The following is a 13,375-nucleotide window of genomic DNA, read 5'->3' as shown; positions in this document are numbered from 1 at the left end:
GATAAAAGTGAAAAATAAGAAGGCAGTGATCTCAGAGATATCACTTTGTCAACAAAGGTCCATCTAGTCAAGGCTATGGTTTTTCCAGTGGTCATGTATGAATGTAAGAGTTGGACTATAAAGAAAGCTGAGCACAGAAGAATTGATGCTTTTGAACTGTGGTGTTGGAGAAGACTCTTGAGAGTCCCTGCAAGGAGATCCAACCAGTCCATCCTAAAGGAGATCAGCCCTGGGTGTTCATTGGAAGGACTGATGTTGAAGCTGAAACTCCAATACTTTGGCCACCTGATATGAAGAGCTGACTCATTTGAAAAGACCCTGATGCTGGGAAAGATTGAGGGCAGGAAGAGAAGGGGACGACAGAAGATGAGATGGTTAGATGGCATCACCGACTCAATGGACATGGGTTTGGATGGACTCTGGGAGTTGGTGATGGACAGGGAGGCCTGGCGTGCTGTGGTTCATGGGTTCACAAAGAGTCAGACACGACTGAGTGACTGAACTGAACTGAACTGATCTCTAATGGATAATGGAATGGGGGAAGTCAGGGTGGAAGCTAAGTGGAAGCAGGGGGTGGGGAGGGTGCTTACCCTCACTTCTGTCTCTTACCCTCTGAGTCCTTTTTCATCTTAAGTCCCATTCACCCCCTGCCACATCACCTCTCCATTCCTCTTCTAGTCCTCCATTTTCCTTTCTTGTAATTTCCTTCCTCCCTTTAATTCTTTATGTATTTCCATTTCTTTCCAACATTCCCTTGCTCTTCTACCCTTGAATTCAATATCATCTTCTAAAACTGCTGCTCTTTCAGAAGAGCTCTAAGTCTAATACATTCATCCATTTCTTCACTAATGTTGTTACCCCTACGCTTCTTGTCTCCATCTATGACCTGGGGAGCTTCACCAAGTAAGGGGCCACCTACTGTGGAGGATGGAAAGAAATGGAATGTCCCAGGTGTCCAGCTGTGACCGGAGGCTATTCTGCATGGATCTGCACGCACAGTAGCTTTTCACCACTCAGCAGTTAACATCAGGTATTTATTAAGTTCTAACTATGAGCAAGCCCCAAGGAAGGGCACAGAAGGGCACAAATACATTGTGACTCAAGACCTATGTCTGTAGCACATTATGAATTGCAGAGGAAAAAGGGGACACATGAGAAGTCCATTAACATTATGATGTGTTAACTAGTGCATGAAAAATAGTTGGTATAAAAATCATTATAGAGGCTGGAAGAAGGGAGGACCTTTAGAGTAGGAGAATACACAGAGGAGCGTGATTACCATTTATTATTCAAGACACTGCTCTAGGAACCCCATGTGTTACTTTACTTAATCTCCTAGACCAGCAGTCCCCAATCTCTTTGGCATCAGGGATCTGTATTGTGGAAGACAATAATTCCACGGACTGGGAAGAGGGAGATGGTTTCTGGATAACTCAGGCACATTGCATCCATTGTACTCTCTATTTCTAATTGGATGCTGCTGCTGATCTGACAGGAGGAAACGATCCATAGCCTGGAGGTTGGGAACCCCTGCCCAAGACTATTTCTACTAAGAAAACGTTTTTCCTATAGAAGTGGAAACTGAGATTCAGAGAGATCAAGCAACAAGCTCAAGGCCAAATCTCAAGGAAATAGAGGCTGTGAAATTTGACTGCAGGTCTTTTGCACTTCAAGTATCTTCCCCACCAGCATATCACACTGAATCTTTGAAAGACAAGTTATATGTGTCACTTGATGGCTTTAAGATATCTCAAAAATGTGTATTCCAGCACCAACTAGTGAACTCTCCAGAGACAAGGCCGTTTAATCAGCACCTGGTATTACAATCTGCCCATAAACATCCATTATCTAAACCTAGACAATAAAAGCACTAAAAGGACAGGTAACAATTTCATGCATCTCTGTCTCTGGTGTGTTTCCTTTAGGTGTATGGAGAAAACACCATGGAGTCAGGGAACCTCACATGTGTGTCAGAATTCATCTTCCTGGGGCTCTCCCAGACTCAGGAGCTCCAGTTCATGTTGTTTCTGGTGTTCCTGTTTGTCTACACCACCACTCTCACGGGAAACCTCCTCATCATGGTCACAGTGACCTTTGATTCCCGGCTCCAAACACCCATGTATTTTCTGCTCCGAAACTTGGCTGTGTTAGAGCTCTGTTTCTCCTCAGTCACTGCCCCGAAGATGCTGATGGACTTCCTCTCTAAGAAGAAGACCATCTCCTACCAGGGCTGCATGGCTCAGATCTTTTTCTTCCACTTTCTGGGAGGTTCCATGGTCTTCTTCCTCTCAGTGATGGCCTATGACCGCCTTGTTGCCATCTCCCGGCCCCTTCACTACATCACCATCATGAACACTCAGGTCTGTGCTGGGCTGGTGGTGGCTAGCTGGGTGGGAGGCTTCATCCATTCCATTTCCCAACTGGCTCTGATGCTCCCACTGCCTTTCTGTGGCTCCAATATCCTAGATAACTTCTACTGTGACATTCCACAAGTGCTGAGACTCGCCTGCACTGACACCTCCCTCCTGGAGTTCCTTATCATTTCCAACAGTGGGGTGCTGGTCCTCGTCTGGTTCCTCCTCCTCCTGGTCTCCTACTCAGCCATCCTGGTGATGCTGAGATCCCACTCAGGGCAGGCGAGGAAGAAGGCAGCTTCCACCTGCACCACCCACATCGTCGTGGTGTCTATGGTCTTTGTTCCAAGCATTTACCTTTATGCCCGGCCCTTCACCTCCTTCTCCATGGACAAGGCTGTGTCCGTTAGCCAGACTGTCATGACCCCCATGCTCAACCCCATGATCTACACCCTGAGGAACCAGGAGATGCAGGCAGCAGTGAAGAGATTAGGGAGGTGCCGGCTGGCTTGTAGAAAAGAGTGACAGCGGGTGGGTCACTTTGACTTTCTTTTCCATTTATAAGGTAGAGAGAGAGAGTTGCTGTATGCCTCTTCATAGCTTTGGAAATTTTGTGAAGTTCATCTTAGAACTTTATGATTTTGAAATTAAGCAACTCAGATTTTTAGGAAAAAGGATAATATCCTTATTATTTTTGTGTGAAGGTTGATTTGAACATTCCTATGACAATAAGATACGTTCTCTTGGAAAGCCACATCCTCCTTTCTCTCTTTTGGACAATTTACTCTTAGGATGACAGCAATTCCCCAGAAGAGCAGTCCTGTTTTCTGCATTTGGACCTCTTTGCCCAATAACCCTTTTGTTCTTCGTTCAGAATGATACAGCACAGAACTTGGAGACTTAACCCTAAACTGGGAGTCTTTGACCCACTACTTAACAAGCTAGTAACCTGGAATGATCCACCTGGTCTCTCTTGGAGTCATGAATTCTTCCTCACCAAGATACTATAAAATAATAGCTGTCTCATTAATCTCACTTTGTTAAAGATTCAAATAAAAAATGTGTAAGATATATTTTGTAAATCATAGAACCTATAAGGATTATGTTTATGGTTATTATCCTTACAACTATTCTTTATCAGTTGAGTAGTGTTTTGTAAGTAGGGCAAATTTCCTAAGTGCAGTGAGGGAGGTGTGGAGAGGGTGAGGGCCGAACTCCCGAGGGGCCATGCAACATGCCTAAGGGTGATATTGAGATTAGAGAGTGACATCAATTGAGGGCTATGTCTGCAAGACTCTGACTATTTATAGCTATTACCCCATCTACCCCCATTTTCAGACACAATACTTCTTGCAAACAAGAATGGGAATATCCACTTACTTCCTCATTCATCAATTTGTATTTTTAAATGTTCCAGCATCCATTTGGGACTTAACACATTACTTTATCCATAGAGAGTGCTCCATAAAGGTTTCTTGACTATCACTATCTACCCCCATTCATCTTCTTTTTCCCTCCCTCCATCCCTATATTGATTTCTGCCAGTTTAGTCTTCCTATATTCATCAGAGCATTTCTCCCCAAATTCACTGGCGTGCCTTGCTTCCTTTTTGCCTGGACCATCATGCCACAAATCCTTCATGTCTTTCTTCCACTATCAAACTGGGGCTTTGGGGTCAGTTTGTTACACAGAGTTGAAGAGAAGATATAGTTTAGGTTAGAGATGCAAGGGGCTATGAACCCAACAAGTTTAAATAAAAGAACTTGTTTATTTTAATGATCTAAAGCTCTAACTGAAATAAGGTGAAGTCAAGTATTATGGGAATAAACAACTGTCAAGACTGACACAGCTGTTCCCTTCTCCCCACTCCCTCCATTCATCATTCCCTGCCTATGCAGTCACCTGTACATGACTCAAACAGGAGCCTCTCCCCAAAACTGACCTTTTCTTTCTGCTTCCACAATCAGCTAGCTCATTCTCTCTGGATTCAAATTCCAAAGTCTTTTGTTGAGGTTGGACAGGGTATCCCAAGTGGCTGAGGAATGTAAGGGTCATGTGACATAAGTCCACCCCTTGAGCAGGGGTTGCAGGTGAGGGTTGTCCCCTGAGAAGGAGCTTGTGGGTGCCAACTCCCCCCAAAACATGTCTATCATGAAAGGAACAAGCAACGCACCTCTTACATGGCACCATCCAAGAAACTTATCCTTAGTTATGTCTAGACATTCATGTTTTTATTCATTCATCCGATAAGTATTCACTGTCTACAATTACTCCTTCTGTTCTACTTTGTTCTCTTTGCCCCCTAGGTTTTTGGGGAAAGTTCCTGAGTTTGTTTTGGCTGAACCAATTAAAGCAAGGACAGGAGCCTGAGGAAGTAGGGCATTCTAAGAGGACAGGTGGCTCTGGCTGTGGCAGTGACAGGGGCTGACCCAGGAGGAGCCCTCAGCAGTTTCTGAGAGAGCTGGAATGGAGAGAGAGCTAAAGGCAGGAGGAGGCAGCTGGACACCCAGGGACAATGATGTCATGCCTTCCTGTCTGGATCTCCCCCATGGCCATGTCTTCTAACTGCATTTACACTGGGACACACCAAGTACAGGGCAGAGGCTGCCTGTGCAAGACATAAGTGTTTTCTGTTTTCTTGTTGAATTTAAAAACAACAATAAAACTGACTAAAGGTGCTTGTTATAATTAACCGTGTTCAGGCAAGTCTAAATAATGTCAGCACTAAAATACTCCTTCCTGTCAGATGGGTTGTTCCTACCACCCTACTCCTCATAAACCCTGTGTGTTTGTGAGGGCATGTGTGTATGTGTGTGTGTGAGACAGACAGATGGGGTCCTGAGAATCTGGGGGTAAATTAGAATTAGAGAGGGAAGATCAAAGGTATTATGAAGGGGAGTGTTAAGTGGTTGAAAGAGGTGATCACATATACTTTTGGGCTCTACAAGTGTGTCAATAAAGCAAGCGAAGGCTTGGGTGAGGGAAAAGGTTGAGTTGGAGCCTGTCTCCCATGACAGAGAATGTGCCCCAAGATCCCCTGTACAGCTCTCCCAAGAATCTGAACATGGGGCCATGGGCCTTTAGTTTGACCAGCAGCATGGACTTGATGTAGGAGATAGACAGGCTCCAGGTTAGACATTTACAACTGGCCTCCTATTTACATTTCATGGGTTACAAAGAAGTGGGCTTCAGGCTGGATACTTAAAACTGTTAGCATTTTCTGAGACAAGAGATAGGTGCGCTCCAGTTAAGGCATTACAATCAGCCTTCTGTTTGCCCTCCAAAATGGAAGTAACAACAGAAACGGTATAATAGGCAGTGTTTGTCTCTTGTATACACCTTAAGGTAATAATCATGGCAATGGTCAAGGTAATAGTCGTGACAAGGACAAAGAGGGGAAAACCTTGTTTGAGTGAACAATTAAGGAATCTGCTTCCTCCCTCTTTTGGGACAAGGGAGACACTACACATGCACAGAAAGACTCCTTGTGGGTTCAAAGTCAGGGGATCACACCAGACCACGAAGAGTCTTGCTTCTCCCAGAAGCCTTCACTTTTTTGAGATCCACCTCAGCTGAGGTACGCATGTGCACCCCGGGGGAGGGGCCCAGAGTGGATCAGATATGGGAAAAGAAGCCGGGTAATTGGCCTGAGTTCAGTTCAGTTGCTCAGTCCAACTCTTTGAGACCCCATGGACTGCAGCATGCCAGGCTTCCTTGTCCCTCACCATCTCCCAGAGTTTGCTCAAATTCATGTCCATTGAGTCCATGATGCCATCCAACCATCTCATCTTCTGTCATTCCCTTCTCCTCCTGCCTTCAATCTTTCCCAGCATCAGGGTCTTTTCAAATGAATCAGTTCTTTGCATCAGGTGGCCAAAGAATTGGAGCTTCAGCTTCAGCATCAGTCCTTCCAATGAAAATTCAGGACTGATTTTCTTTAGGATTGACTAGTTGGATCTCCTTGCAGTCCAAGGGACTCTCAAGAGTCTTCTCCAACAATACAATTGAAAAGCATCAGTTCTTCGGCACTCAGCTTTCTTTATGGTCCATCTTTCACATCTATATGTGACTACTGGAAAAACCATAGCTTTGACTATACGGACATTTTTCAGCAAAATAGTGTCTTTGTTTTTTAATATGCTGTTTAGATTTGTATTTGCTTTTCTTCCAAGGGGCAAGAGTCTTTTAATTTCATGGTTGCAGTCACCATCTGCAGTGATTTTGGAGCCCAAGAAAATAAAGTCTCTCGCTGTTTTCATTGTTTCCCCATCTATTTGCCACGAAGTGATAGGACCAGATGCCATGATCTTAGTTTTCTGAAGGTTGAGCTTTTAGCCAGCTTTTTCACTCTCTTCTTTCACCTTTCTTTCACTCATTAAGAGGCTCTTTAGTTCCTCTTCCCTTTCTACCATAAAAGTGGTGTTATCTGCATATCTGAGGTTATTGATTTTTCTCCCGGCAATCTTGATTCCAGCTTGTGCTTCATCCAACCCAGTATTTCGCACGATGTGCTCTGCATAGAAGCTAAATAAGTAAGGTGACAATATACAGCCTTGACGTACTCCTTTACCAATTTGGAACCAGGAATACAAATACCTGGAAGAACTGACTTATATAAATGACTTAATCACCTCTTTACTGTGCTCCTCCTCCCTAGAGGTGATGCCCACACCCTTTCTCTCCAGGTGTGCACCCTCTGCCTTGCTTCTGTCTTAACTAAATAAACCATTTCTCTGTGTGTCCTCCCACTTGTTGTTGTGCTATGTCTCTAATAATAAACTTGTACCTCCATTGACAGTTTCTGCCTTCATGATAAATGCGTATTTCACTGGGGGCAAAGATCCAGGGAAAATAGCTTCTAGCCTCTAGCCCTTGCTGGTCTGGTGGCTAGCATTCCTTGTTCTCACCCAGGTTGCCCAGGTCCAATTCCTGGGCTGGGAATTAAGATCTCACTTCACTCCACAGCTCACAGTCACCTTGGTGAGACCAAACTGACAGAGCAACCACAACAACAAGGAGACCTATTGGTTTGCACTGGGAACTCTCATGAGGAAAGGATGTATTGTTTTCCTGTCTCATCCTCCCCACATCAACACCAGACAGGAGGGGCTGGAAAGAGGGAGAAAGAAGTATGAAGGACAGATAAGCAATAAATGGACAAATAAGTAAATAAGATAATTTCATAGAATAAAAGCTTTGAAGGAAATGCTTGTGGGTAACGTGACTGGTAGGATGGGCAGCATTATATGATGTGGTCAGAGAAGCACTCTCTGAGGAGGGGATATTTGAGCAAAGACCTGGACAATGAGAAGGAGATAGTCAGACAAAGGTCCATGTGATAGGCAAGTATTCCAGAAAGAAGAAACAGCAAGTGCAAAGGTCCTGAGGTAAGAATGAACTTGGTGCCCAAAGGAGAAAGAAAGAAGTCGGCATAACTGGAGTGTGATGAACAAAGAGGCTCTTGGGAGGAGGTGAAGTCTGAGGTGTTGTGTTAGTTATCTACCACTGCAGCTAAAAACAAAGTAATTTGTGATTTATCTCTCACAGCTTCTGTGGGCCAGGAATTCTGACAGGGCACGGTAGAGACAGCTCATCTACACTTCTGGATGTCTTGAACCTCAACTGTAAGACTCCAAGGCCAGGGACGGAATGGCTTGCAGTTTCATTCACTCACATTGTCTAACTGTTGAGGTTGGTGTTGGCTGGATGCATAGGTGAGGCTACTGACAAGTCTCTTCACGTGTCCTGGGGCTACCGTCACAGCATGGTAGCTTCCAAAGGACAAATGTCCTAAGAGAGAGAGAGCCAGGTGGGAGCTGAATTCTTTTTACATCTAACCTCGGAAATCACATAGCATCACTTCCACCACATTCTATTAGACAGAAGTGAACAATCAAGGGAGGGGAATTAGACTCCATTTCTTGAATGATAAATGCCAAGTAATTTGTGGGCATACCTTTAAATTACCACCGATTGGATAGGAACCAGATCATGAAAGAGTTTGAATTTTATTCTAACTGCAATGAAAGTATTAGGAGGGTTCGGGTGTAGAAGGGAGTGGTGGCACTATAAAATTTATATTTTAAAAGGCCATATTGGTTTCTGGGCAGAGGATGGTGACAGGGTCAAACCTGGAGGAGTGGCTTACGAACTTGACTTGGATTCAAGTTCAAGTTCCTACACTAATCAGTTGTTCATTTCAGTCACCCAGTCGTGCCCGACTCTTTGTGACCCCATGGACTGCAGCACGCCAAGCTTCCCTGTCCATCACCAACTCCCAGAGCTTACTCAAACTCATGTCCATCGAGTCAGTGATGCCATCCAACCATCTCATCCTCTGTTGTCTTGGGCAAATTGCCTAACACCGGAGAGTAGGAGGACCCTTTTGCGTTTATATGGATTTACCTAGAGCTTTTTCCTTCCTCAGACCTGCAAGGGCATGTTTGTTTCATGCTTCTCCTTTGTTAGATGGCTGTTTTTGTTCACTACTATAACCCTACCACCAGTGCAGGCCCTGGATTGTGAAGACTCTTCATAAATTTTGGTTAAAAACATACACAAATAAATAGTACCGTAAACCCCTCATTAGTCCTGGAAGACGGTATACATCAGCCCAATTAACCTTCAGTAATTGGGAGAAGTGTTGGGGGAGCACCTGGCTCCATCTCTTCTGGGATAATCCTATGCCCATGCTGGATGTGAGGGCTCATTCCATCATCACTGCCCAGATGAACACAAAGGAAGCGAAGAGCTGCCCTAGACCAGAGCCCAGTACAAATGGCAGCCCAGGGCAGCCCACTCTGATGTCAAGTCATGTTGCATTCATGGGACTATGTGCCCTCCAGGGATGAGGAAGAGCAGAGAAGGGTCTCATTTCTCCCCATGACCATCTCAGAAGACTGAATTAGGGGTGTAGGATGGGAAGAGGGGAGAGAGAGAGCAGCCCTCACTTAGCACAAAGGGCTCTGGCTAGCGGATTGTCTGCCCTTGACATTGGATGCTGACCCCTGCCACCTCCAGTGCTGCCAAGACACTGGGACCACCGACCCCCAAGCTCATAACCACACCAGAAGCTGAGGAGGCTGTGACTGGGGTGGGGCGGGACAGGCAGGGATAAAACCTATTCAGTCTTTCAAGTCATTGTTTGCATTTTTGAGCCTTCTAAATTATAAGTGCCCCAGGCAAGAGACTATTGCATTCAATGGGGTGTCTAAATTCCTACAAGTTTCAGGCATTCATTCTTTTGTTGTTGTTGTTGTTTTCTTTCTTTTCTTTTTTTTTATAAATTTATTTATTTTAGTTGGGGGCTAATTACTTTACAATATTGTAGTGGTTTTTGCCATACATTGACATGAATCAGCCATGGGTTTACATGTGTTCCCCATCCTGAACCCCCCTCCCACTTCCCTCCCCATCCCATCCCTCTGGGTCATCCCATTGCCCCAGCCCTGAGCATTTGTCTCATGCATCGAACCTGGAACGGTGTTCTGTTTCACATATGATAATATACATGTTTCAATGCAGGCATTCATTCTTTCTGGAAGTATTGAGATACCAGGAGGCAAAAATGGATGCCTCAGTCCCCTTCTGGTGGCAGCTGTGCAGCCAACACTCTCAGGCTCTGGCATGCCACCCTTGCCCTCTTTGCTCCAGACTGGCTTTCATCCTACGTGTAGTGGCTGCCCTAGAGGTGGGGGATGGGCATGGGAATGGGAGCAGCCTGGGTGGCCTGTCAGCACCCCCTCCAGGCCCTCTTGAGGGGACCTTCTCAAGCCTGAGGCCCCCTCCCAGCCTGTGTGAGGAGGCTATCTCATCAGATCTCATGCACGCCCTTGGGAGCCAGGGGGAGCAGGAAGGCTGGTAGAGTCAGACCCAGGTGGAGAGCCCTTCCTGGCTCCAAGATTGTGCCCATTCTTTCCTCTGTCCCCCAACAATAAAGCTAAGGTCCCAGGCAGCAGTACCTGCCTCGCAGTGGTGTTGGAAGAACTCAGGTGAGTGTAGTAAAGCAGAGAATGGGCTGGTGGACAGCCAGAACAATGGATCACCCCGAACCAGCTGCAGTCCCTGGAACCCCACCTCCAGGCCTGTTACCCCACAAGTGACAGTGCCCTCCAGCTCTTATGCCCCACAGAACCTGAGGTAGGAAGCAAATGGGCTTCAGGCGTGGTATTTACAACTGGCCTCCTGTTCGCATCTCCTGGAGTGAGAAGAAGAGAGCTTCAGGACCCCATTTACATTTCCGGAAGCAAGAGACAAACAGGCTTCAAGACTAAAAATTTATGTCTAGACTCCTGTCTATATTTTGAGATCTATACCTTGATATAAAAACCAGCAACAGGAATAGGATAAATAACTGGACACTGGGCATTTTTATGGCAGGAAAAGAGTGGGACTAAACCCTTTTAAAAGATTAAAGCTCTCACATTTCCCATCCTTGGGGCAAGGAAGACACTGTACATGCTCAAAAGCCTTCATGGAGTCAAAAAGGTAGGGGATGCCAGGCCATAATATGTCCTGCTACCCCCACCCATAAGCCTTCTCTGTGAGATCCATCTCCACTGAGGAGGGCATGTGCACCCAGAGAGGCCCAGAGGCAAATTAGTCATGGGCTCAAAACAATACAACTGACCACAAAGAAGACAGAGACCTGGAAGACTGACCCCTTAAAGAGGACTTAAACTTCTCAAAAGTGCAACTCTGAGTTCACCTGTGCATCTTTCCACATGTACTTATCTTTTCAACAAACTTTTTACTCTTTACCTTCTGCCTTCCTGCCTGAATTCATTCTCGACAAGGCAGGCAAGAATGAAGGACTCAGGCCCTCACTACTGGCCCCTGTGGTCAAGTGGTTAGGACTCCCAATCCCAGAAATGAAGACCTTGCTTCCACTACTGCTCGCTGCCGCTTGCTGCAAGCTGCCGCTTACTGCTGCCTACAGCCGAGATCAAACTTTCTCACTCAAGTCGCTCATGCACAGCAGGGTGTGCCGGGTGTGCAAGCCCAGAGTCCTCCTCCCATCCTGGCATCTTTCAGCTGAGACACCCAAGATCCTTTCTTTCTGCCCTCCTCTGGCCCTCTTGAAACCTCAGGATTCTGCAGCCACTTTCACAGGAACCATCTGCCTGGCCTGGTGCCATCTGCCTGCCTACCCCAGGCCCTGCCCTCCTCCCCGTCTGATGGAGGAGGCGAGCTACAACTCTCACGTGAGGCAGGGCAGGAGGGAGGAGAGTGGAGGTGAAATGGCCCTCAGGTGCCCCCCACCCTTAGCCTGGACCTGCACATCTCAAGTGCTCACCAGGACTGCTCCTGCCTCCTGAATATCCCTGCCCTTTGCTGATTTTACCAGTGATCAGAGAGGTGAGGCAGCTAGGGTGGCATGGTGGGCTCCCAAGCCAGCTCACCAAGGCCCCACAGTCAGTTTTTCCTGGCTTCGCTAAAAACAGAACATTCAGAGCTGCCTCTCCAGGGAAGTCCTCAGCTCTGGAGCATACACGTGTACACAGGCACACATATGTGTACCCCTGGCCTGCCCCAGCCTCAAGCACAGCCTGCAGCCGCAGCCACAGTCCCTTAGGCCCTCGGCAGACCTCAGTGTTCTTGTTATAATAAGAGAGCCAAGGGCCTCATTCCCAGGAATCCCTGGGACCAGGCCCTGAGCCTGCTGTACCACAGCATCTCCACAGGGCCCTTGGAGCTGAGCAGATAAAGAGCTCCAATCAGACCTGTGGCCAGCAGTTCCACCAGGCCAGGCAGATGGTTCCTGTGAAAGTGGCTGCAGAATCCTGAGGTTTCAAGAGGGCCAGAGGAGGGCAGAAAGAAAGGATCTTGGGTGTCTCAGCTGAAAGATGCCAGGATGGGAAGGCTCCCTCATGGTCGGGGATCTGGGGGTCAGCCTGGCAGGGCCAGGCCTGCAACAGCATCCACTGCCCGAGTTGGCCTGGCCCAGGACCCACAACACCCCTGACGCGAGTCACCAGGTCTTAATAGATGTACAGGCACAAATCCACCCCTGACCCAAGAGCTGTGACAGGCGAGGTCACAGATGTGTCCACTCCACAAATACCTGTTCAGGACTTGCCAGGCAGTGGATTCGGTGCTGAGGCTACAGAGAGCAACACAACAGGCACGTATCTTCTCTGTGTGGCTCTCACAGACCTACTCAGATTCAAGCACTGAAATACATGTATAATCACAACGATGATAAGCTGTAGGAAAGGAGATGTAAGAGCTAGGATCAGGAAGACCCAGCTGCCCGAGTCATGGCCGGGGGGGTGGGGACTCAACGGTCAGCAGGAATCACCAGGCACAAACAGAAAAGGGTCTTTGTGTTGAGACCCTTTGTGGCAGGAGGCCTGTCTCTAGAGCTGAAGTCAAGGGGTGTGGGAGGGGTGGTTAGAGGACAGAGGAACAAAGAGAAGAGATGGGGCTCTGGAGAGAAGAGGTGGCAGGAGCCAGACTGGGTAAGCCCAGGGAGAGCCCCACTCCTTAGGAGACACTGCGTGGAAAGCCAGGAGGAGTCCCAGAGGGGCCAGCATGCTGGGACCAGTGGTGTCAAGTCCCTTGGGGCCTCATATGGCCACGGTCACCAGGCAGGGATGGAGGGAGTGCAGTTGGGGATCTGGCTGGTCTGGGCCCCAGTCCCCAGACGTTCCCGACCCTTCCTACAGCCCCCTTATTCCTAGTGTCCAGGCAGCCTCATCCCTGTCACCCCAAGTGGTCTTTTTGATGAGTTTCACCACGAATCTTTTTCTCCCATGCAGCTCCATCTTGGACCCTCATTTTGCTCATTTTTCTTACCCAAGAAGAGCTCTCCCTCATGACTCCCTAACCCCTGAGGTCCAACTGTTACCGAGTCACACTCGCTCTGCTTGCCACAGGATAAGCCAATAAGTCTGGGAGATGAGGTGTTGAGGCAAGGAATATGACTTTACTCAGAGAGCTGGCTAACCAAGAAGATGGCAGACTAATGTCTCAAAACAATCATCTTGTGGGGGCCTGGATGCCGGTATCTTTTATGGATC

General features: G+C 47.3%; 1 protein-coding gene and 1 pseudogene across 2 annotated transcripts in view; both read left to right on the top strand.

Annotated features, from left to right (window-relative positions):
* The window catches only part of LOC145543514 (large ribosomal subunit protein uL30 pseudogene), a 208,818-nt pseudogene extending 203,778 nt beyond the window's left edge, over nucleotides 1-5,040 (top strand). The window contains exons 5-6 of the transcript XR_014080754.1: nucleotides 895-1,030; nucleotides 4,661-5,040. The product of XR_014080754.1 is annotated as a large ribosomal subunit protein uL30 pseudogene (transcript). The remainder of the gene's footprint in view (nucleotides 1-894; nucleotides 1,031-4,660) is intronic.
* Nucleotides 1,944-2,879, top strand: LOC145542602 (olfactory receptor 4D2-like). Its single transcript, XM_081581715.1, has one exon. The coding sequence runs from the start codon at nucleotides 1,944-1,946 to the stop codon at nucleotides 2,877-2,879; it is 936 nt and encodes a 311-aa protein (XP_081437841.1).
* Nucleotides 5,041-13,375: the final 8,335 nt, after the last annotated feature.

Source organism: Giraffa tippelskirchi, chromosome 3 (genome assembly GCF_054371585.1).
Source record: "Giraffa tippelskirchi isolate mGirTip1 chromosome 3, T2T-mGirTip1v1.2.pri, whole genome shotgun sequence".
NCBI lineage: Eukaryota > Metazoa > Chordata > Mammalia > Artiodactyla > Giraffidae > Giraffa > Giraffa tippelskirchi.
This window is presented reverse-complemented; position numbering and strand designations above follow the sequence as displayed.